This window comes from Setaria italica, chromosome II (genome assembly GCF_000263155.2).
Source record: "Setaria italica strain Yugu1 chromosome II, Setaria_italica_v2.0, whole genome shotgun sequence".
NCBI lineage: Eukaryota > Viridiplantae > Streptophyta > Magnoliopsida > Poales > Poaceae > Setaria > Setaria italica.
In genome coordinates this window covers 41,203,132-41,227,857 of record NC_028451.1, presented here as the reverse complement: position 1 = coordinate 41,227,857, position 24,726 = coordinate 41,203,132, and the positions used below count along the sequence as shown (strand labels likewise).

At 49.4% G+C, this 24,726-nt stretch overlaps 3 protein-coding genes and 1 pseudogene across 3 annotated transcripts; 1 reads left to right on the top strand and 3 right to left on the bottom strand.

Moving 5' to 3' along the window:
• Positions 1-1,670: 1,670 nt before the first annotated feature.
• LOC101764406 (anthocyanidin 3-O-glucosyltransferase 2) lies at positions 1,671-3,475 on the bottom strand. The gene has a single exon (XM_004957735.2). It carries the CDS (start codon positions 3,380-3,382, stop codon positions 1,904-1,906), a length of 1,479 nt encoding a protein of 492 aa, XP_004957792.1. The 5' UTR covers positions 3,383-3,475; the 3' UTR covers positions 1,671-1,903.
• Positions 3,476-5,395: 1,920 nt separating this feature from the next.
• Positions 5,396-7,426, bottom strand: LOC101763994 (anthocyanidin 3-O-glucosyltransferase 2). Its single transcript, XM_004957734.4, has one exon. It carries the CDS (start codon positions 7,013-7,015, stop codon positions 5,582-5,584), a length of 1,434 nt encoding a protein of 477 aa, XP_004957791.1. The 5' UTR covers positions 7,016-7,426; the 3' UTR covers positions 5,396-5,581.
• Positions 7,427-8,195: 769 nt separating this feature from the next.
• LOC101778881 lies at positions 8,196-9,652 on the top strand (annotated as a pseudogene).
• Positions 9,653-11,382: 1,730 nt separating this feature from the next.
• Positions 11,383-13,438, bottom strand: LOC101763594 (anthocyanidin 3-O-glucosyltransferase 2). The gene has a single exon (XM_004957733.4). It carries the CDS (start codon positions 13,028-13,030, stop codon positions 11,573-11,575), a length of 1,458 nt encoding a protein of 485 aa, XP_004957790.1. The 5' UTR covers positions 13,031-13,438; the 3' UTR covers positions 11,383-11,572.
• Between the last annotated feature and the right edge of the window lie 11,288 nt (positions 13,439-24,726).

Here is a 24,726-nt window from a genome sequence, read left to right as displayed (position 1 = left end):
CATCTCCGGCCAACCCGCAAAGCCGTCTCTCTTGGTTCGACCCACCCTGAACCGTCTCGTCGTCGTCGGATCCGGCCATCGTCACACGCCCGCGCCCCGGTTCCTCAACGGCTACACAAAAACAAGAGTTAGGATTAGCCGGTTAGGGATAAGGGGTCGATTGAGCAAGGGTTAGGGTTAGGGTTTCCTACCTTGATAGCCGGAGCACCGGAGTCGCCGGCGACGTTGACGAAGCACAGACCCAGCGAGACCGACTACGGATCCGGCGAGTTCTAATGCGGATCCGGCGAGATCGACGCGGGGCCGAGACCTGGCAAGGTCGACACGGAGATGACGAGAAGGACGACGCGAAGCGAGAATGCGAGATCAAGAATAGCCATAGGTGATAGGAGTATACATGGTCGTGCCGTGTGCAAGTGCCAGCGGAGGCCGGAGGCCACCGGAGGGGGAGGAGAAGGGCAGAAAGGAGGGGATCCGGGGAGGGAGGCAGATAGCCAGAGAGCCGGAGAGAGAGAGGAGAGCGAGCGAAGAGAGAGAGAGGACCGGCGCAAATGAGCTAGGGTTACGGATGGGGGGTGCACGCGCCTTCGGCCTCCCTTATATACGCGCCCCTGCCAACGGTCGGATCCAACGGTCGGATGGAGCGGGGGCGGAGGATCCGACGGCTGATAGCCGTTTGAGCCGTGCCTTATGCGGGCCGGCCCATTAAGCGTGCCGTGCCCGTGCCGGCACTACGGGCCGAATTGGCGGCCCAGACACGGCACTAACGCCGTGCCGGGCCTGGCACTGGCACGATGGCTCACGGGCCGGGCCGTTTTCGGGCCGTGCTTCTTCATGTCGTGCTCGGGCCGGCCCGTAGTGTTAGTGCCAAATGGAAATCTATATCGGCATGTAGGACGGGGCGGCATGGTCATTATACGGGCCTAAACGTGCCGGGTCAAACCATGCTCGTGCCATGCCGGGCCGGGCCGAGCCACCTGTTTGGCCATCTATAGTTCCAAATTGTAGGTTGTTTTGACTCTTCCAGATTCATTAATATTATTATGCATTTAGACATACACTATTTAGATGTATTATAATATCTATGAATATAGAAAAGCTAAATCGACTTACAATTTGGAACGAAGGGAGTAAGTTTTAAAGAATCGGAAGAATGTGAAGGGATACTGATGATATGATATCCCCCATTTTAGCTATTATGCATTTGTTTAGTTGGCATCGCTCTATCCTGATTTGGTTTGTGCCCAACTACCAAAATGTGCCGACCTATCCTGATTTGGTTTGTAACCAACTACCAAAATGTGCCAACCTAAAATTTGCTATAGTCTTTTTTTTCTTTTTTTTCTTTTGTTTGTTAACTCAGTTGGTTAGTTCGTGATAAAACATATTTATTGGGTTCTGAGTCCTTAGACTCAGTACATGTGGCCATAATTTTCTAGATATATACTCCCTCCGTTAAAAAAAATGCAACTCTTTAAACTTTAGGTGACGTGTTCATTAAAAATTAGATAAGAGCTAAGATGGTTTTGCTAATCTCAATGCAATATCACTATGCTAATCTTTTGTAGGTTCACATAATCGTAGGTTTAGGGTGCGTGGGTACGACACTACTGTAGAAACACATCCACGACAGCTCATTCGTTCATGCCAGACTTTCAAGAATCCGTAACTTTTGCATTTGTGTTCGAATGGAGATAAATTTTATATAACAATTGTATTTTTTGATGAGATCTACAATTGTAGGAACAAGATAAATACGCCGCCACAACCATCAAACAACGATCGGACGGGAAAAAATTGAGTGAGCTATAGCTTTTCCTTAAATCAACGTAAGCTCCGAGACCCATCGAAGAACGAAGCACAACACTCAGACACATAATTCCGAAGCACCGGCACCGTGGCATCACACTTTTGGTTCCACCGCGCCTTGGATGAGCGCATCATACAGCCTCTGCAGCGAGACGACCGACGATCCGCCCTCCTCAACGGCCTTGCGGCACACGGCCTTCATCTCCGCGGACTTTTCCCTAATCTTCCTCGCCACCTCGCCGTCACCCATGAGAGCCTTCACCGCTCGCTCCAGCTCGGCCGCCTCCACGAAGTTTCTCCTCTCCTTGTCCACCTTCATCCCCACTGCGACGCCCATCTCGGCCACCAGCACGAACGCGTTCAAGTGCTGCTCGGCGGCTTGCGGCCACGGCAGCGTCGGCACGCCGAACCACAAGCTCTCGACGGACGAGTTCCAGCCGCAGTGCGTGACGAAGCCCCCCACGGCGGCGTGCGCCAGTATCTCCTTCTGCGGCGCCCTCGTGGGCCACACCAGGCCCCTGCCCTTGGTCCTCTCGAGGAAGCCATCGGGGAGCAGCTCGGCGAGGTTCGCGTCCGTGGGCACCTTCATGCCGGGCTCCGGCTGCCCGCGCAGCACCCAGAGGAAGTGGTGCCCGCTGCGCTCCAGGCCCTGTGCTATCTCGTGCACCTGGGGCACGCTGAAGTATCCCCCGCCGCCTCCGAAGCACAGGAACAACACGGAGGCTGCTGGCTGCGAATCGAGCCACCGCACGCACTCGTCCTTCTCCTCGGAGGGCGGGGCAATGGCGACCACCGGGCCGATGGTGTACACCGGCGGGGTGGGGATGCCGCGCGTGCACCTCCCGTCGGTGATGGCAGCGAGAACGCTTTCCTCGAGCTCGGCGATGGTGTTGATGAGGATGCCGTTGGTTTCCAGGTAGCGCCTTCCATTGTACAGGAACCACTTGTACGTCCGGATCTTCCTATTGTCCAGTCCCGACGGGAGGTTCGTCGCCGGCACCGGCGGGAGGCCAGGCACGTCCACCCCACCCTCCAGCTCCCGGAACTCGACCTCGGCGGCCACCTCCTCGTCGAGCGACGGGGAGCGCAGCAGGACTGCGGCCATGGCGGCGCCGCAGGTGAGGAAGACGTAGGCCGGCACGCCAAGCTCCAGGGGCGCGTCGAGCAGCGTCGTGCAGAAGATGTCGACGACGACCGCGGCGACCGGGCACGCGAGGCCGGAGACGATCGCCTTGAGGTCGGCCACGTACAGCTGCACGTAGCGGGAGACGAACTCCTCGATGCCGGTGTGGTCGGTGGGGGGCTCGACGGCGGCGGGGTGGTGGAAGCGGATGCCCTGCCCGCTGGCCTCCTCCCGGCGTATGCGCTCGAAGATCGCGTCCTCCCACTTCCCCGTCGGCGACGGCACCAGGACGACGTTGACGGTGAGGGAGCGGCCGCTGAGGTCGAGCAGGCGCTTGCCGGCCTCGACCATGGGCGCAAAGTGGCTCACGCCCCATAGGGCCACCAAGACCACCGTCGGCTTTGCCGCCGGTTCACCGGACTGGGACGACGGCGTTGAGATGATGGCCATTCTTTGGCGCCCGCGTCGTGGTGATTGGGAACAGATGTTGGAGGAGTAGGAAATCGAGCGCGGGTAGATTGCAAGCGCGCCTTGGTTCTTGTAGGCTGTGGCTTATAATCCCCTCCGTTTTGGGTCCACTATTGGAGGCAGTCACAGGTTGGCGCCAAGCCGAGAGCATGGTTTGGTGCGATGGACGGTGAGATCTTATTTCAGGGAACGGATCGACGGTGAGGGTGATGGTTCAGTCGCATTCGGATCGCGTAGCGGCGGACTTCACGTGTCAACACTAGGGCCTAGCATCCAAACAACCTCCATCTGCTGTACTATCCCTTTGTTTTCTTTTGTTTGTCGTGTCTACTACTATAGACATTGGCAAGAGTCCATAACGCACAGCAAGTTTGAGCATTATTATTGGGAATTGCTAAACCATATTCGAGCAATTTTATTTTTCTCCACGTAAGAATTTCGCTAACCAATCATCCTACGCTGGTAGCATGGTCTTCAGCTTCGGTGAGAGCTTGATGGGTTTGGGCTTAAGGCTCAGGGTTAGGTTCAAGATGGCTCGTCAGCTAGCAGTTGAGACAAGAGAGAGGGCGGGAACAGCGACGGCTAAGAACAACTTTAATATTACTCAGTTAAAATTGTAACACGCAATATTAACATTTTTACAAACATAATATTACTCCTACTTGAAATTGTAAACATTTTTACATCAACGATCAACTTTAATTATTACTCAGTTAAAACATGGCATCTTATCTTACTATTTTAATTGATGGCTTCTTTCAAAATCTTCACATTAATCCTCGCGAGACGCTTTAGAAAAAATAAATTTTAGAAATTTTCACAAAAAGTTAGAAACATGCGTCAATCAATGATCAATCTATAGACTCAATCATCGTAGCTATTGGATCTATTATATTCTAAAAAAATTATCCACTTTTTGTTGTTATGAAAATAATCTAGAGTAACCCCTCAATCTATAGCAGGTTACCTGCCTCTGCCATTTTATGAAAAATAATCTAAGTAACATCCTTATATTCATCTAAATTACCCATCTATATTATTATAAAAATAACTTAAAGTAACCCTAAATTTACAACTAAATTATCTACACCTCCCATTATTAAAAATAAGTTACATATGTCATTATATAAAATATCCTAAAACACACCAATATATGATTCTAAATTACTAGTTTCTACCATTAACTTTTAATATATAAGATACTAACTTAAGTATGTATGTATGATGTGTATCATTATGGACAATATGTATACATGTATAGAGGAAGCGACAGGAACACCAAGTTCCATGTTAAGCATGTTGGAGTAGCACTAACTCTCAACGTGCATCTAAATTAACCACATATGTTATCTTTAAAAATAACATATCTATGACATTATAAAAAAATTATCCCAAGTATACCGACACACAATTCTATGTTACCTATTTTCACTATTATTAATATAAAAATACTAACTCAAGGTATATACATAATGTATGTTACCATGAATACATGTATAGATGATGTATAGATGAAGCAACTAGAATGGTGATTTCCATGTTAAACATATAGCTTGAATTAAGAGTAATTGAACACAAACCAAACACATATAGAGGTGTGAAAGGGTCTCTCCTAGTGGTTAGATCATCTAAGTAGCACCCTAGCAGGTCTGGGTTCGATTCCCAGTGGGAGCGAATTAAATGAGCTTGGAATGAATAAATTATACAAAAATAGGTTGGGGCTTCCGTTGCTGACTTCGGTAAAAAAACACATATGGAGGTGGGATGCAAAATGAAAAAAAACTATGAATAATGATGAAAATGTGTAATTACTTACTAAAGTATAACACAACCGCGTATCCATAAGAGCATTGAGTTAAAATATTTAATAAATGAGAGATAGTTGTAAGGTAAACAATATTTATTATTAGCCGTAGATGCTAATTTTTTAATAAATTTTTAATATAAGTTTCTCAAAATTATTAACCTACGTGGAAACATATGTTGATATACTAGTTTAGTATGACAGGCGGTATTTTTTATTCGCAAATAAAAATATATGATGCCTCCAAACAAATCGTTTAGTATGAGAGGCAGTAATTTTTATTGGCAAATACAAAAACATGTGATGCCTCCAAACAAATCACCCAATGTGCCATTGTGCAAGCATAGGAGAACACGACATTGATGAAGCTGCCTCACTTAATTCGTGCCGACAACCACTGCGCCTTTGTAGAGAGCCTCGGATAGACTCTGCAGCGCCGCGTAGGATGAGCCACCCTCCTCCACGGCGTTCCTGCACGCGGCCTTCATCTCCTTGGCCTTCTCCCTCGCCTTCCTCCCCTCCTCGCCGCCGCCCATCAGCTCCTTCACCGCTCGCTCCAGCTCCACCGCCTCCACGAAGTTGTCCCGCTTCCTTTCCACCTTCATCGCCACGGCGACGCCCATGACGGCCACGAGCGTGAATGCGTTCGTGTGCTGCTCGGCGTACAGCGGCCACGGCGCCATCGGCACGCCGTGCCACAGGCTCTCGAGGGACGAGTTCCAGCCGCCGTGCGTCACGAAACCCCCCACGGCGGCGTGGGCGAGTATCTCCTTCTGCGGCGCCCACGTCGGCCACACCAGGCCTCTATCCTTGGTCCTGTCCAGGAATCCGTCAGGGAGCAGCTCGGCGAGGTTCGCGTCCGTCGGGTGCCGCCCGCCGCCGGGCGCCGGAGGGCCGCGCAGCACCCAGAGGAAGCGGTGGCCGCTGCGTTCCAAGCCGTGGGCAATCTCGCGCGCCTGCGGCGCGGCGAAGAAGCCTCCGCTCCCGAAGCAGAGGAGCACCACGGAGGCTGGGGACTGCGCGTCGAGCCACCGCACGCACTCGTGCGGCTGCTCGGGGGGCGGCGCGAACGAGATCACCGGGCCAATCGGATAGACCTTCGGGGCACGGGCGCCGCGCGTGCACCGCCCGTTGGCGATGGCGGCAAGCGCGCTCTGCTCGAGCTCGGCGGCCGTGTTGACGATGATGCCGTCGGTCTCCGCGAAGCGCCTGCCATGGTACACGAACCACGTGTAGTTCGGGTTCTTCTTGTCGGTCACCGGTGTCGGAACAGAAGACGGCGGCAGCGGCGGCAGCCCGGGCACGTCCACCGCGCCCTCCATCTCCTCGAACTCGACCGGCACCTCCTCGTGGAGCGCCGGCAGGCGCAGCATGAACGCCAGCATCGCGGCGTTGGAGGTGAAGTAGACGTAGGTCGGCACGGCGAGGTCACGGGACACGTCGAGCAGCGTGGTGCAGAAGAAGTCCAGGACGACCCCGGCCACCGGGGACGGCAAGCTGGAAATCACCGCCCGGACGTGGGGCGCGTTCACCTGCACGATCCGGGAGACGAACTCCTCGATGCCGACCCAGTCCGTCGGGGGCTCCACGGCGGGGAGGTGGACGAAGCGGACGTCGAGGCCGGAGGCCTCCTCCCGGCGGATGTGGGCCGCGACCTCGGCCGCGAGGTGCTCCGTGGGCGCGCTCATGACGAGCACGGTGAGCGAGAGCGCGCGGCCGGCGCGGGCGAGCAGCCGTTTGCCGGAGTCGAGCAGGGACATGAGGTGTCCGGCGCCCCACACGGGCACCAGCACGACTGTCGGGGTCGCCATGGATGGGCAAGGATTTGGACCTCCAGCGTCGCGAATTCTCGGAACGAGATGCTTGGATTGGATAAGCACCAGAAAGTGCACCCAACTGCAGGATGTTTATTATTCAGGCACCCACCGTGCTTGAAAAATCATCTAAAGGCAACGAGATGCCGCACGAGACGTCGCTTTCTGCCTTCCTGGGAAGTTTAGAATAGCTTTATGAGGCGAGTGGCGACGTGAGGCAAGCATCCAAAATGAGTGCTCTTGCTGAAATCAGAGGACCCGTCATCCGCTGTCTCTGCTTCAATGGCGCGACCTCTTTTATCAAAAAGGCACGGCCTCGAGCGTGCAAAGGAGCACGGTGGAATGTCGGCCTCATGGGCGATGGGTCGAAGGTGCAGTGTCACGGTGTTGCAGTACAAAGCTTGAATGGTGACGGTCGATCAGCTGTTCGATTTGCTCACTGATGGCCGGAGCCCGGAGCTCACTTGTGGCGCAGTAGCAGTAAAAATTTTACATGAGCAGGAAGGCACGGTTGAAGCACGTTCCACGAATTTGTATAATCAATCCACAGTTCCGCACTTCTCCAGCAAGGATGTTCATGTCTGCGGCAGGGATTTACCAACATCTGATCCTGTCAGTTTCTAGTAAGGTTATTACTGCATCCACTGTGGCTTCAGCTTCTGTACCCTTCCAGATAGACACCATGACTGGCATTTCAGTTGAAACAAACAATCGTGGTCTCGGACGTTTTTCCAATGTCCATGAATATGATTTGGACGAACACCTAACGCCATCACATGTCACCCACTGGTTCCAGATCGGTAGGATTCTTTGTACTTGGCCTCTCTACGGACGGACGAGAAGCAGAGCCCCACAGGCCACAAGGTATTGTGGATTTGTGGTACACTGCTTGGTTCTCGGCCACCCTTTGGCAAGCCACAGGTGTGGTAGCCATAAAAAATTAGGCAGGTGTTTGGTTGGCCTGCTCAGTACTAGCAGCTACATGTAAAACAGGTGATTTCCTGCGCCACACTGGCAAACCAAGGCTGTCAACCAATAGTATGATATTCCTCGATGGCACATGATTGAGGACCCGGGAATGCACGCGCAAACCAAGACACTCTTAGCTCACCGATAAAACCTAGATAAAATTCCCTGTAGAAAAAATGACTCGTTCCTTTCTTAATTTTAAAATTTCTCTCCCGTGCCTTTCTCTCCCGTGCCTGCTCTCCGTTTCCCCTCGATTCAGGACGGGACTCGAACCCTAGACTCACTCGATTCCGGGAGCAAGGCTCTCGAGTTCCTGGGGATCCATGGCGAGGACAGCAGCCCAGTTTCTGTTCATGCGGATCAGCTGGTAAGAAGACGGCTTCCTCTCCTACTTCCTATGATATGACCTGATAAAATCAATAAACCATGTGTAGTTGTGTTCCTAATCTGAAGAAAGGTTTCTGATGTATCTTGGTCCTGCTACTGCTTTGTTGATAATCAGGAGGTCGCGGTGAACCTGATAATCACAGACTACTGCATGCCTGGCATCACAGGATATGATCTTGACAGGATATGATCTGCTCAAGAAGGTCAAGGTAACTACCATATTCTCTCTAGTGTTTCTTGGTATGATCCGCTGAAGAAGAAAGATGTACATGCTTGTTTTGTTCAAGCAGGAATCATCGTCTCTAAGAGATATCCCAGTGCTGATCATGTCATCCGAGAACATTCCTTCAAGGATCAATAGGTGAGAATTCTTATGGATCTATATAATATTTTTCGGATTATCTCCTGATTTTTGAAGAACAAATCAAAGTCAAATGTCAAGATATACTAATCAGTGGCTGAGTAGAAGTAAATCAAGAAACCAAATTTACCGTTTAAGAAAAAATATTAGAAAATTACTTCATGATTAGAAAACTGTTAGAGAGTTAAAGTTCCTTTTCTTCTGTATGGAGGCATAGAAATGAATATGTTTAGCACCAAACTGGATATGGATATCTCTCCGAATCCTTGGTGATTTGGCGTCACATGTGTTGTATAATAGAGAAACCGCCCCACACGACACAAGCTCACACCGTCCTACTATAATCTCGACATATCTGGTGTAAAATAACAAAAAAGATATGGAATGATACGCATGCTGATCTCGTAGATATCCGTATTACGTACAGACAGAAACAAAAAAAGTAAAAAAAGAACTTAATTGCATCTTGATCTAGGACTCTAGGTAAAATCACTGACTTATTTTTCATGATATTTTGAATCAGATGCCTGGAAGAAGGAGCGGATGAGTTTTACCTAAAACCAGTGAGGCTATCAGACATGAGCAAGCTGAAGCCCCACATACTGAAAAGCAGATGCAAGGAGCACTACCAGGAACAGCACCAGCAAAGCGACAGCAACAGCAACGAATGCAGTAACCCCACAAACGACAGCAGCAGCAGCAGCAGCGATAACAGCAACAGCCGCAAGAGAGAGGCAGAAGACAACGAAGAAATTTTGCCCCAGAGAAACAGATCAAGGCACAGTTAGCTGCAAACTGATTATAGGAGAATTAGCCCCCTTTTTTCTCCCTTTATTCTTTGTTTTACTTAGCTTTTGGCAAACTAATTTGTAACACAGGAGAATTAACCCCCTTGTGTATCGAGTTCATTTTTAACATTTCCTTGTGTATCTGTGACCTATATGCTGGAGGTTTGTTATAAAAAAAGCTTGTGTATCTGTTGAAATAAATGCGGTAGAAATGTTATAAAAAAATGCTGTAAAAAATGAGGGAAAAAAACAGTAGCCAGGCAGCCAGGCTGCATGCGCCCAGCCAGCGAGTCTGCATGCGAGCGCCCAGTCTGCATGCGAGCGCCCAGGGGCAAAAGGGTTTTTACAGGGACTTAGCTAATAGAATGAATCGTGGTGTCATATTAAGGATGAAAGTTGAAGTACGGAAAAATTCAGGATCACGAACGGAACAGGTTATTTTCCCGAGGTCAAATAGGAAAAAAAAAGGTTTTTTTTTTAACATTACACTGGCCGCCCTTGCCCCGGGTGTTCTTGGGCCGCGCTCTCTCCAGTTGGGCTGCTGGCAGACCTGGGTATAATGGGCCAATTCGGCCTGCACAGGTTGGGGCGCTGACGAGCAAGCTCAGCTCATTGTGCCTCCTTTGATATCAAAATAGTTTAATTTGGTTTCTTAGAATTTTGGAATGCTCCGCTCTAGGAAAAAAAGTTTCGCTTACGAATTATCTAGCCAAACATCAATAGCTCCAACAATTTTTTTTTAAAAAAAAAGTTAATCTAAAGACCAACCGCAAAGTTCTCTTGGAGCTCCTCAAAAGATACTCCAAAAGCACAAAATTCCTATTTCTTCATGAAGTTCGGTGGAAATTACCAACCATTATCGTATAGTTACACGTACCATTTCGTGAAAAAAAAAACTCCCTGCCCTCCCTCGAGAATATTCTCCTACCACCGCCCCTTCTCGCTTGCTCCGGCTGCCGGAGATGGAATTAAGCCTTGTTTAGTTGCCCTGAATTTGGATGTCCAAAATTACTGTTGTAGCACTGTAGCACACTGTAGCGTTTCGTTTGTATTTGTGAATTATTGTCCAAATATTGACTAATTAGGCTCAAAAGATTCGTCTCGCAAAGTACAACAAAAATGTGCAATTAGTTTTTGATTTCGTCTACATTTAGTACTCCATACATGTACCGCAAGTTTGATATGACGGGGAATCTTCTTTTTGCATAGTGTCAAATTTGGGAGTTTGGGTGGAACTTGTTAGGCTAAGCCACGCGCTGGGCTTGGCTGGGCTGGCGGCAGCCACCCCCTGGCACGCGGATTTGACGTATAAATTGAATGACATGTTTATTTCAACTAATCAAATAGCTCATAAACTTGCCTTGCAAACGTATGAACAAGTTGAATCGGATCAGGAGTCTTACGCTTTTCTACTTAGCTCTATGCACAGGGGCGCAGGGGCACAACACGAGCAGGACAGGAGAGCACTTCTTGCTCGTCTGCCAGTGTGTGTTGCATCTATCTCGGACAGGTTTTGTGGTTGGGGGGGCGGCGCGGGGCGGGCTTCCCTCACGACAAGGAGAGATGCGGCGAAGGGCGTTTGGTGGTGGCGGCGAGCGGTGAGCCGGTGAGGCAAGGGTATTGCACAGATTCGGGTCAAATTAGGCTGCTGGTGTTGGTGCCGCATCGCGTCTTGGTTCGCATCATGCCATCTCCCAGTCAGCCCATGTCTGCCATGTGCCAACGCCCCCACCGCACATTGGCTTGCCGCTGTGTGGCACGGCACAGTACGTAGGATCGTTGGAACAGATCGATAGCGTGGAATCACTGTCCGTGCCCACTGTAGTTGATGCAAAGCCCGTGGAACTCGTGGATGCGGATGACACGCGCAAAAGGCAACCGGCGTTTATTATTGCGGACTGATGATTGAACACAAATCAACTCTGCCGCATCCAACCTTTACCTCGCGAACAACTGGTAAAATCCTGAAAAGAAACACCACGAGCCCGTGATCCATGGACGCGCCATGATCGAACGATCGACGAGCACACGGCTACGCTGCCGGGCCTTTCACTTCTTGGGCATCGCCGCGCCGTCGTGGAGCGCCTGGGCGAGCCTCTGCAGCGCGGCATGCGACGACCCGCCCTCCGCCACGGCCTCCCTGCACACGGCCATCATCTGCTTGGCCTTCTCCCTCGCCTTCCTCCCCACCTCGCCGCCGCCCATCAACTCCTTCACTGTTCCCTCCAGCTCCGCGGCATCCACGAAGTTGTCCCGCTTCCTGTCCACCTTCAGCGGCACGGCCACGCCCATGTCCGCCACCAGCTCGAACGCGTTCAGGTGCTGCTCCGCGTAGAGCGGCCACGGCGCCATCGGCACGCCGTGCCACAGGCTCTCCAGCACCGAGTTCCAGCCGCCGTGCGTCACGAAGCCGCCCACGGCCGGGTGCGCCAGGATGTCCTTCTGCGGCGCCCATTTGGGCCACACCATGCCCCTGCCCTTGGTCCGCTCCAGGAATCCCTCCGGGAGGATCTCGTCCAGGTTCGCGTCCGTCGGGTGCTCCGACCCGTCCGGGGAGCCGGCGCCCGTCTCCGACGAAGGCGGGCCACGCAGGACCCACAGGAAGCGCTGGCCGCTCCGCTCCAGCGCGGCGGTGATCTCCACCACCTGCGGCGGGTCGAACCAGCCCATGCTCCCGAAGCAGAGGAACACCACCGACGCCGGCGGCTGCGCGTCCAGCCACTTGACGCACTCGTGCGACGGCGAGCGGTCGCCGAGCGACAACACGGGGCCGACCGGGTACACCGGCGGCGCGGGGCGCCCCGGCACGCACCGTCCCTCGGCGATGGCCGCGAGGGGCCCCGGCTCGAGAGCGTCCGCGGTGTTGGCGATGATGCCCGTGGCGTCCATGAAGCTGTCGCCGAGGCGTACGAACCACGTGTAGTTGGGGCTCTTCTTGTCCACGACGGGGCACGGCATGTTGGCCGGCGGCACCGGCGGCAGGCCCGGCACCTCGATCTCCCCCTCCACCTCGTCGAACTCCACGGTGACCCGCTCGTGGAGCACGGGCAGGTGCAGCATGAGCGCGAGCATGGCGCCCGTGGACGACATGAAGACGTAGGAGGGCACCCCGAGGTCCCGCGCCTCGTCGACCAGCGTCGCGGCGAAGAGGTCGAGCACGAGCGCGGCGACGGGGCACTCCATGCCGGCGATGGCATCCCGGACGTGCGGCGCGTGGAGGCTGAGGTAGAGCGCGGAGAACTCCTCGACCCCGAGGTCGCCCGCGGGCGGGTCCACGGCGGGGAGGCGGTGGAAGCGGATGTCTAGCCCCGACGCGGCCTCCCGGCGCACGTGCGCCTCCACCTCGGAGGTGGCCTCGTCGGTGGGCGGGCGCACGACGAGCAGGGTGATGGAGAAGGCCTTGCCGCCGCCGCCGCCGCTGAGGAGCACGCGCTTGCAGGACTCGAGCATGGACATGAGGTGGCCGGAGCCCCACTCCGGCAGGAGCACCAGCGCCGGCGTCGCCATTATCGCACCCTCTGTCGTCGCTCGCTGCAGGTGTGATCTCTCTGCTGATTTGGTGCTGACCGCCGTGCGTCTCTACTGCACTGCGCTACTAGCTAGTAGGTCGAGCAGAGTATGATGATTGCGTAGCTTCTCGAAATTCACCGGACTGATGAGCTTAGTCGATAGTGACTGGCACTGATTTTGGCAGCTGAAGGCGTCGGAGCGAGGGACCCGGTTGCTCGATCCCTTCAAGAGTCAAGGTAACATAATTGGTGAGCACGCGGGAAGCGTGAAGTGCTTTCTCCAGTCCAGCAGATTCCGCGATCGGTCGTTGTAAACAATCCGCTAAGATCTGAATACCGATCATTCATTTTTTTTTCAATAAAAAAAAGATTCCGAATACTGATCCATACCACAGCACGTTTCTGCGTCTGCTTGGCCTGGCCAAGTGATGCTGGCGTGGGGCCTAGCGAAGGCATCGGGATTCAAGGTGTCGCAGTGCCGGTGAAGCCACGCCGCGACGCCCCCAGTTTGGACCGTCGCTGCCCGTGCTTCAAAGCCGGAGTGATTCGGTCCTCGCGTCACTGTCCGTCCGTGTCAAATGTTTCCACCCCGGCAAATCCTATCCGTTTGACTCGCCGGCTGGCGTGGAATTCCGGCAGCACCAGCCAGACGGGGCAAAGTGATTTCCGGCCCGAGTCCTCAACCAGTTTCGGGCCCGGGAGGTAGGAGGATCCAATATCCAGCTGCAGCCCATTCCACGCGATTTCCGCCCGACAACAGCCGGCCCGATGCACGCGCACGAACCTTTTGGGCCATCTTCAAGGTAGTAGGCGGCCGTCGTGGTGGACAACTTATCAACAACGACCTGAGGCCCAGAGCATGAAAAACTAACAAGGCCGTTTATCTTTTCCGTTTTCCTTATATAGAGAAGTCCACGGTACTCTGTTCATTTTACCTTGTCCTAAGTCAAATAGTTATATCTTTAATTGTAAATTTATAGAAATTCATATATAGTCTAACAGCATGCAAATCATTTATTATGAAAGTCCTTCTACCGGTGAACCTAAGAACACAAATCCTATGATGTAAAGCTATACTAGTTTTAAGGAACTGATGTCCAAAGATAGTAGGGAGATTTGACTTTAGAATAAAATTATTACAATAACAACGAGACAGAACGAGTATCAATACATAATGCACTCGATTCGTAGAGCTGCAGCACTAGTAGCATGCAGGCGGTCATTGAAAATTATAGTTATTCCTTCTATGCCATCAAAATTTATTCATCGTTTCAGTGCCATCAGATTTTATATTCCATCCCTTACGGTGCCATTGCCGTTAATTTTTACCCAAAAATCAGTGACGCCGTTAAAACTTGGGCACCTGGACTCGTTGGCGGGTCCAGCGACGCCGCCGCCGCCGACACGGGCCCCAGCTCGCGACGGCGCTATCTCACGGAGACACGGACGGCCGAGCTCGCGGCATGGCAGAGCTCGGGACAAGATCGGGGCAAGCCCTACGCCCACGGTCTCCTCGCCTAGCGCGGCCGGCGGCGAGGCATCCCTCCTGCAGCTAGTAGCGGAATATTGCTGCTCGTGCTCGCCAATTGCCTCCGCTACTACAAGCCAATCAAGCAGTCAGCGACCATCAATGGCTGCCTCTGTCGCCACACTTGAGCAGCAGGTGGACACCGTGGCTCCCCGCCTGAGCCGCTCCTCGACGCGATACGGCCGTCAGCAGCAGCGCCGCCTCCTTCAGCGGGCCCGTCCGGAAGTGGTGCAAGGCCTGGGAGCCCCTCGCCGGCGCGGGCGCCGCCGGGTCCAGGGGAGGGGCGTCGCGGGGTGACAACAAGGTGGTGCTGTTTAGGAGGACGGCCCGGTGAACGGCTCGGATACAAGGTTCAGATATCCGTATCCACGAGCAAAAACCACACCCGCGCCCGCTATCCGCCACGAGCACAAAATCGTGCCCGTGCCCGCTATCCGCGGATAGCGCTTGCCCGCGGGCATGCCCATATACCCGCATAGGCGTTTATACAACAGTCAGTCAGTGACCAGACAATAAAGTAATAGACAAAAACCATCGAATAACAGTTTAACAGAAATAAATAAGTCTAACCAAGTAAATAAATAGTTTTACACTGTTACACACATTAAGTCATACAAGTCATTATTCAACACCATTACATACATAAAAAGTTCAACCAAACTTAGTCGGAATCATCAGCAGTGATGCAAGATTCTAAACTCATCTCTTCTTGAATGTCTTGAAGGCATGACCAGAAGCTATCCATCCTTCCATCAGCATCATCTACAATAAAATTTCATATATTTTAGTAGCAGCAGCAAATAGTTCTTATATTACAGGAGTAGTGTAGTACCTTTTAGAGTATGACAAAGCCAACTTTGGCTACACATCAAAGCTTCCAACATTTTAGGAGTAAGACGGCTGCGATGCTCACTTAAAACCCTTCCACTAATACTAAAAGCTGATTCAGATGCTACAGTTGCGATTGGAATAGCCAAGATGTCACGAGCAATTTGCCTCAAAGTAGGATAACGAGTTCCCTCTAACTTCCACCAACCAAGGGCATCAAAATAATCATTCTCTTCATAAGGAAGGGTTTCTTCATCCAAATAACGATCTAGCTCATTCTTACTTTAGTCTTCTTATTTGCTGAAAGGGTTTTAAAAATAGACAACACAGCAGCTGTACCAACTGAAGAAGAAGCACCACTGGATGATGTACCCACAAAGTCTTGCTCTTTGACATGATAGTGTTTCATCAAATCAGTTAATAATTGATGAGCCTCTGTAACATAAGACCCATCATGTTCCTCACCAAAAAGGGCAACATAGCAAGCATGTAACATCGTCATCTTAAGACGTGGATCAAGAATGACAGCAACAGCCATAAGACCATGTATATCAGTCCAATACTTGTCATACTTTGCTATCATGGCAGCAGACATATCCCTAATAGTATCATGTTCATCATGCTCCTAAGATTTGAGTTTAAGTTTAACCTCACATACTTTAGGAAGAAAAGGTTGGCTGTCACATATTTAGTTCCAGAAAATAGCTCAGTAAGGTCATAAAATAATTCTAATTTCTCACAAACTATAGAAGCAAATATCCAATCATCCGGTGGTGGACAAGTATAGTTCCTATCAAGCTCATCCAAACGTTCAAAAACCTTCCTATAGGGTATAGCAATATTGAGCATGATATAGGTTGAGTTCCATCTAGTTTTGCAATCTAGTTGCAACTTCTTGCCTAATTCAACATTTTCATCTAGAGCAGTTTTCTCAAACTTTTCATACCTCTTTGGTGTAGCAACCCAATAAGCAATGCTTTCTCGGATGTTTGAAACAACAGTTGCAATGACTTCCATGTCATCTTTGACTATGAGGTTGAGGATGTGCGCGCAGCAACGCATATGCAGCCATTTCCCTTTCAATAGCATGTTACTTGCACCAAGTCTTGTCTCCATTAAGCCAATTATGCAATCATTGATGCTGCAGTTGTCAAGGGTAATGGTTGACACCCTCCGATCAATATCCCAGCTTTGGAGACACTTGTGCAATGAATCACAAATTACTTCTGCGGTATGGGGACATGGCACATACATAAACCTGCACATTTGAATCACACATAAGTTGAACAGGTTCACAAATTACAGAAAATTCAAATCTGAACAGCAAGCAACGAAATGAAAAAATTGACAGTCACCTCAAAATGCAGCTTTTAAGCGTCCATGTGTCGTCAATGAAATGTCCAGTTACTGCCATATAGCCTCTTTTTTTATTATCGGCTGTCCACAAATCAGTTGTAATAGCAACACGATAATTGGTCCTTTGCAAGAATATCCTAGCTTTCCTTTTTCTCACCCTCATAGAAATGCAAGATGTCCCTTCTAATAGTGTTTCGAGTGCCCATTTTAAACAAAGGCTGCAGTGCACTAACAAAGTTACAAAAGCCATGGTGATCAACAATAGACAGCGGGTACTCATGTAGTATGACCATGGAATAGAGAGCTTTTCTAGCTACTTCTTGATCAAACACATAGTTTTCTACACTCACTGCCCCAGTTTCAGAGGTTCCAAATCTTAAATTAGTTTGAATTTTATCTCCTGCCTTCTTTTTGAAGTAGATGCAAGATTTCAGATGGGTTTTTAGATGTGTTGTACCGTTTCTTAAAACAGCTGAAAGCTTCTTGCCACAGTGATTGCATCTGGCCTTCCACACTCTATCAACACACACCTTCTCAAAGTCATTCCACACTTTTGAAGTGAGCTTCCTCTTTGAACCAGTACCAGTACGAGCTTCTTCCTCACCATCTGATATGTGCACAACATCATCCCCGTCAGTACCAGTATCAGCCACAACAGCACCAGAAGTTTGGGAGGGTAGCACACGCGAGCTACTAGCCATGGCAACTGCAAAACAAGTGCAGATGATCCATATAAGTACAATGCAAATCAGAAATTTAGAAACTCTGAATATTAAATCTCAAGTACCAAATTAGAATTGTTTTGAATTCCATCTGAAGTCAAATATATTTTAATTTTGACATACAAGAAACATGCAGTTGTTCAGTTCAACAAATTACAATTTTGCATCATTCATATGTCTCTAGATTGCTCATGAAACAACACTGGTTAGTAACCAATGTTATAACTACAGGCACTAGATATATATCTAAGAGACTAAGATCAAACATCATCAGTCTTTTCCTTCAGCAACTTTTACCAACCTATATATATCTAAGCTTCCTTGCACCTTGCGATGATGCACTAAACTAAATAGAAGGGATAAAGGAATGAAAATATTGATTACCTTCCATGCTTAAGGTGAAGATGGGGGCGGCGCTGGGGGAGATGGCCGGCGGCAGGACTGGAGGGAGATGGGGGCGGTGCTGGGGAAGATGGCCGGCAGCGCTAGGGGGAGATGGCGGCGGGCCGGCGGCGCTGGGGGGAGATGGGGGCGGGCGGGCGGCGCTAGCAGGCGGCACTCGGCAGCACTGCGGAGAGCCGGGGAGATGGGGGCGGCGCTAGGGGGAGATGGGGGCGGCGGTGCTGGGGGGAGATGGGGGCAGCAACGCGTCGGCAAGGGGCGGCAGTAAGGGGCGGTGGTGGCGCTGGATCCGTGGGGGAGATGAGGCCGAGAGCCCGAGAGAATGAGAGATGCGAGTGTGCTGTGTGCGGCCGGCCGAGGGAGAGAGATTGAGAGTGAGACTGTGAGAGGGATAAATGAAACACTAGATTCCGAGTATTGGCTTGGGGCCACATGTCAGATATTGGAGCGGGTTTGGCGGGTTTGCGGGTGCGGATATTATTTTTTCACGCCCGCGAGCAAATATCCATTGGGTTTAGGGTCATGCCCAAACCCGTGCCCGCGGGCACGTACTTAGACCCATATCCATGCCCATCGGGTTTCATATCCGCGGATTTGCGGGTATTTTCTACCCGTTGCCATTTTGAGCTCGGGGTAACAACAAGCGTGTGGTTTGAAAGGATGTGAGGAGGGTAGTGGGGACCACCAGGCATGCATGCATGGACTGGTGTAGTGGTGTGCTTCATATGCATGCATGCATGCATGGTGATGGAGTATCTACTATATAGGGACTTTAGGATCCTCCAATTATATTGCTCGCAGCAAAGCTACCGAAGACCATTCTCTGCCGGCTCGCTGGAAGAATCCTGTAACCTACACGCTGTAGAACAGTCAGCAGTGTCGTCACTCATCACTCATCACTCACCATAGCTTGTTTAGCTCGGGCGCTCGGCAGAAGCTTTTTGCCATACCGGAGGCAATGGCGAACGTAAACGTCGTCCTCCTCCCTGAGCCCGGCTCTGGCCTCCGGCCACCTGATCATGTGCTACCGCTGACAGAAGCGGCGGGAAGTGGCGCTGGTGTAGTGGTGTTCGGGGAATCGCAGGACGGTGGCGCTGGGCTATCCATGCTAGCATGGAAGCAAATAAACAACGGGTGAGCGACAACACTACAACAGCAACCGACCAACCGCAACCGTGCTCTTATTCCGGCCCCTACGGCCTACCGGCAAAGAGTCATTCCTCGTGTTATCTTGGAGCCATCGCCGTTCAGACCATTCCGGAGAAGGCATATACTCACTCTTCCAAATTACAAACTAATTCCAACTTTTTTGGAGAGTCAAACTATTTATGTTTAACCAAAATTATAAAAGGTATCACAAAGATTTATTACACCAAATAGATATACTATGAAAATATATTTAATGAAAAAACTAATGGTATTTATTGGTATCATGAATTTTAGTACTTTATTGTATAAATTTGATCAAACTACTCTTAAAAAAAGTTGGAATGACTTATAATTTGGAACAAAGTGCAATTCGGTTGCACACGTCAAATTTGATGCTTCTACTTTGATTCCCTGTGGACCTGGACTGGACAGAAGAAGACTGTTAGGGGGTGTTTGGATCCTCGAGATAAAGTTTAGTCCATGTCACATCGAATCTTCGGAGGCTAATTAGGAGGACTAAACATGAGTTAATTATAAAACTAATTACATAGATGGAGGCTAATTCGCGAGATGAATCTATTAAGCCTAATTAATTCATGATTAGCACATGTTTACTGTAGCATCACATTGTCAGATCATGGACTAATTAGGTTTAATAGATTTGTCTCGTGAATTAGCCTCCATATATGCAATTAGTTTTATAATTAATTTATATTTAATATTTCTAATTAGTATCTAAATATTCGATGTGATAAGGATTAACTTTAATCCCAGTAACCAAACGGGGCCTTAGCTATCCCGTCTGCTCAGTGCTCGCTCGCCGCGATCATTATTAGCGCAACTTGTCGCTAGAACAGACAGCCACTACGCCCGCTTGGGATCGAAGCTCGATCTTTATACTCTGCGCCGGTGGTTAGCAACGTACTTGTCAACCATAGGTATAAGTAGTCACTTGATCGATCTCAAGATTTGTTGGTTCAATCTCTTCAGTATACGTGAGTGTTTGTTAAGGCGGAGCTAGGATTTCACATGAGAGGGCCGAGACACTAAATAGAAAATGATCTCATATTTTTTTCAAGAATTCCGATATAACATGGATTACAAAGGTATTCTAGAAACAAGTCTGCTAAACTATATATTAGATTTTCTACGTAGAATGAGTCTTATAACCTAAATATATTTATATAGATAGATTACACAGTGATGCTACTAACTGTGATCATCCATCGAGTGCTAGTAAAAATAAACCTAGGATAACAGAGAATATAGATGGGTTTAGTGAGAAAAAGAAAATCTTATTTGGGCCAATATGGTTTCTTTAGCATGGTAATGATTCGTTCTGGCCTCCGGTAATCGTGAGTCCTGTTTGAGGGGAGGTGTTAATACCGCGATTAGCAAAACATTTAAGCGCTCATGTGTGTGGTCTTATGACAGCAGTAGGGGGGACCAGACCCTGCGTGCCCCCGGGCTCCGCCCCTGGCGTCTATGTCTGTATTTTTTACGTGCCTGTCATAGCGAGGTGTTGACGATGACTTTATCAATCTTCGGATCCATCACCTTAGTTTTTACAGGCGATTATAGGGATACGTTGTACGTGTGTATACAAGCGATTGTGTAGAAAAACAGACTCTTTGCCCATTTTTCTACTAGATCGGACTGGAATGGTGAAAATTTCAGGATTCGAGGTGTGTGAAAATTTCAGGATTCCTTGCTAGAAGCTTGTCAGCTGTGAGTATTTTCTGATGCATTAGCAGCCACGTAAAGAATTTTTGTTTTCCTTCAGTGTGTGCTCGCCATATGTCATTCCCATAAAAGGTGGATGGGTACCAATGAACTATGCTTTATATGTAGATTTTGCTGTGTAATCTCCATTTGATGTCCATTTCTAACGAATGCAATCCTCTTGATCATTGAGTTGGTAATCTTGCACAAGGTCCCAAAGGTCCACAAATTCTGTCATTTGTTCAGTTGTATTCATCCTCCAGAGCCCCCTAGTCCAATTTTGGTTGTTTAGTTCCTCATTGACCTTACTATTTTTTCTCCAGGCTAATTTGAATAAGTTGGGTGCAATGTCTATTGGAGCTTTTCCATTTAGCCATGAACTGTGCCAGAATTTTGATTTGTTTCCATTGCCGACAGTTGAAAAGTTGTTTGTCAATCTCATCACAAGGTGGTTGAGTTCCCACCCAAGGTCTTTCTTCATCTGTCCACTCATACCACAACCATCTCAACCTCAATGCTCTACTGAACCTTTCCAGGTCGAGAATGCCCAATCCTCCTAGATTTTTGGGTAGCATCACTTTCTTCCAAGCAATGAGACAGTGACCCCATTTGCCTTATCAGTGCCTTTCCATAGGAAATTCCTTCTCAGCTTGTCAATTTTCTTAATTGCCCATTTCCTGAGTGCAAAAACAGTTAGAAAGTAAATAGGAATTGAGGATAGGACTGTCCTTACAAGGGTCACTCTTCCTGTCCTGCCAATGAGTTTGCTGCATTCAGTATCAATGGACAGTGATCCGATACAAGGGAAGATTCAGCCATAAGCGTTGGTAACATCATCTCCCATTCCAGTGAACAGAAAGCCCTATCAATCCTTGTATGAGTGACATTGTTAGTCCAGGTATATTTCCTTCCTCTCAGTTTGATTTCCTTAAGTTCTAAATCTTCAGCTAGTTTTCTAAATGCACCCATCATCCTTCTGTTGATGTTAGAGTTGTTCTTATCTTGGGCTGCCAGAATCATATTGAAGTCCCCCATGAGAAGCCATATGTCACAGTCCATTGGCTTACATGTTCTTAGTTCATTCAGAAATTGCAATTTATCTGCTTCACCTTGTGGCCCATACCTATCATGCACCATGTGATAGGCGTGATCCTTGCTTCCAATTTAACGGTTACAGTATTATATCCAAGATGATGTGCTGTCATTGTATAGTAATCTTCATTTGCAGCTATGAGAACTCCCCCTCTAGTATCCTGTGCTGGCAAATATGCATAATTTGTTTGGAATTGCATCCCAAGGTTTCTGTGACCATTAATGGATCAATCAACTGCATCACTATCTCTTGCAAACATAAAATAGTGCATCTGTGTTCCTCCACAAGGTCCATGACAACCTTTCTTCTTGCCCGGTCATTTAGCCCCCTTACATTCCAGTTCAGTACTAGACAATTTTGTTCATTCATCAGCAAACAATTGCTCTCTCTGATAGAAACTGCTCCATAGGAATGTTGACATTTCCCTTTTTGTGTTCTGGGTAATCCCTCTGTTGACGACGAGAAGCCCCTCCAGACACTGCTCCTACCCAGCAAAATAGAGAAACAAACCGAAGACAATATCTAGCACTGAAAGAAGGATTAGAATTAAACATACAGACACCCAACGACCACAAGCTACAGACACCAGTCCAAACTAAAAACGAACTACACCACAACACACAACATAGCAAGTACATGGATACAGCCCCACACTCTCCCCCACCCCCCCTCCAGATGTTGTTGGAGAGGTGTCTATTCATCTACCTCTAATGCCAGCGCATTGAGAGGCCCATCTTCCATATTGTTCAGACCAAAAGCTTCTCTGAACCCATTCACTGTAGTTTCCACCAGTGGGTCAACAAATTGTGTCCTGAATTTGAGGTTGTCACTGGCATCAGCTTTCTTCTTCTCATTGAGTATCCCACACTTCTTCATTAGTAGTTGTGTAGCTTGCTCTTGAATAGAAAGATCAGAATGCGGTCTGTTGGCAATTCTATCGCTCCTTCTCTGGGAGGATCTTCCCTATTCATTTTCTTTTCCATGTAACCCCTTGTTTCTTTTCTCTGTGCGAGGTGTGAACTGGCCACCCTTCAAGTCCGTGCTCTTAGGACCATCCTTGTCAGAGTTTGTATTAGCCTCCTTTAATGGTAAGCTCATAATTGGCTTTAGGGTTGGTTTGGTGATGAGGATCCCTGATTTTCTTATGGCTTCAGGAACTATTTGCGGTCCGGCAAGAGCAGGATCAGTTGTTTGTGCTGCAAAACCTTTTGCGATTATCTGCTTCTGTGCTGGCTCATCAGTCCGTTGACACTCTGAGATGTTGACCTATCTTCCTTCGTCAGATTCCCTCTACCCCTGATCACCGTTTTGGTAAATTCCTATGTCTGAGGCGCGAACAGTTGCCTGACCGACAATAGGCTGCTCATCTTGGCTTAAGGTGAGGTCATTAGTTTGTCCACCCTCTGTTTCTTCCATCAGCTTATTGTCAGCTTGCCCCTCCACTTGTGGCTCCCAGCTGCTGATCTACCTTTCCTTTTGGTGTCCTTCCCGGTGTTGCTGCAAGTTTACGTCTTGCTGAACATTTAGTAAAGTATCCTCTCCACTGAAGGTCGTTTCATCAGCATTCCTACTTCCTGTCAAAGAAACACCCTTTGCTTTCTCACTTGGATGGATTGATGCTTCTATCTGCAACATTTGAAAATTCCGGGAGGCCTCTAGAACCATTGGGTCGTCATACAGGATCTGTACTGGCATCCTTTGTGCACTCGGGCACTCCATCTCCACTGTAACAGTGCTGCTCCTCTTTATTTGCTTTTCATAGCACGCCATCTGCATCTCCTGTCCCTGTAGCTGCAGCTGCATTAATGCCTCCTCTTGCATAGGATCCTCAACTTGCCTCAATGCCATTGTATCAAAGAGATGGAAATCTTCATCTGCTCGAGGGAAAGGAGACAGCCCCCTTTCCCATCTGACCTGAACAGTGCAGGTACAGTGACGCTACCCCACCCATGCTATGGGCCCCTCTTCTGCTCCCCCATACCGTGTTCCTCACCGACAGCATGCCGACGACCTCCTCTGTAGCTTTGAGTCTGATCATGGCGTTGACCGGCACCCCCGCCACCCGGCACGTCACGCCATGTCGCCGTAGGAAACTGGCGGAATGGGGGGCCGCCAGTACCCCCAGAGCCCCCTCCAGCCGGTGGTGATCGTTCCCGGCGGCCACCAAGGCGGTCACGCACCGGGACCCGACCACCCATGATAGGAAGACGCTCACCGTCTAGAACCCCCGGATACCATACCAGGTGAACAGATGTCTCGCCGGCCACTCTTCTTCCAACTTGTCATTTGGAATACCGCTGATATCACTCTCAAAACTTGCATGTGATGGGCTGCTTGGTAGTGGTGCATAATCTAGCACTCTCTCCAGATGAATCAAGACCTCATAATGTAAAGTTCGAGTAGCTTCATTTCTGAGGATTGGTAACCCAGTTGGCCCAGTTCTAACATATGGCTCCTCTATTTTCAGTATTGCTTTCTTAGGCAGGGAATTCAGATCGGCCAACCAAACCCACAGATTGTAGCAGAATCTCTCTACCTCTCTAAGCACTTCGTAATCGACCTCATCTATGAATGAAGGAGGACTGAAAAGTTGAATACCGAGTCCGAATTGCGGGCATGACTTGGGACTCACTAGTAGAGAATTGGCCTTTAGTCCCGGTTGGTAGGGTGCAAATCTCCCGAAAATCCATCCGGGATAAACCAACCGGGACAAAGGGGGGTCTTTTATCCCGGGTCACTCAACCGGGACAAAAGACCCCCCCTTTTATCCCGATTGGTAATACCAACCGGGATAAAACGGGTCACCACGGTCGGCACTACAAAAAAACCCGGGATAAAAGACCCCCCTTTTATCCCGGTTGGTAATACCAACCGGGATAAAACGGGTCACCACG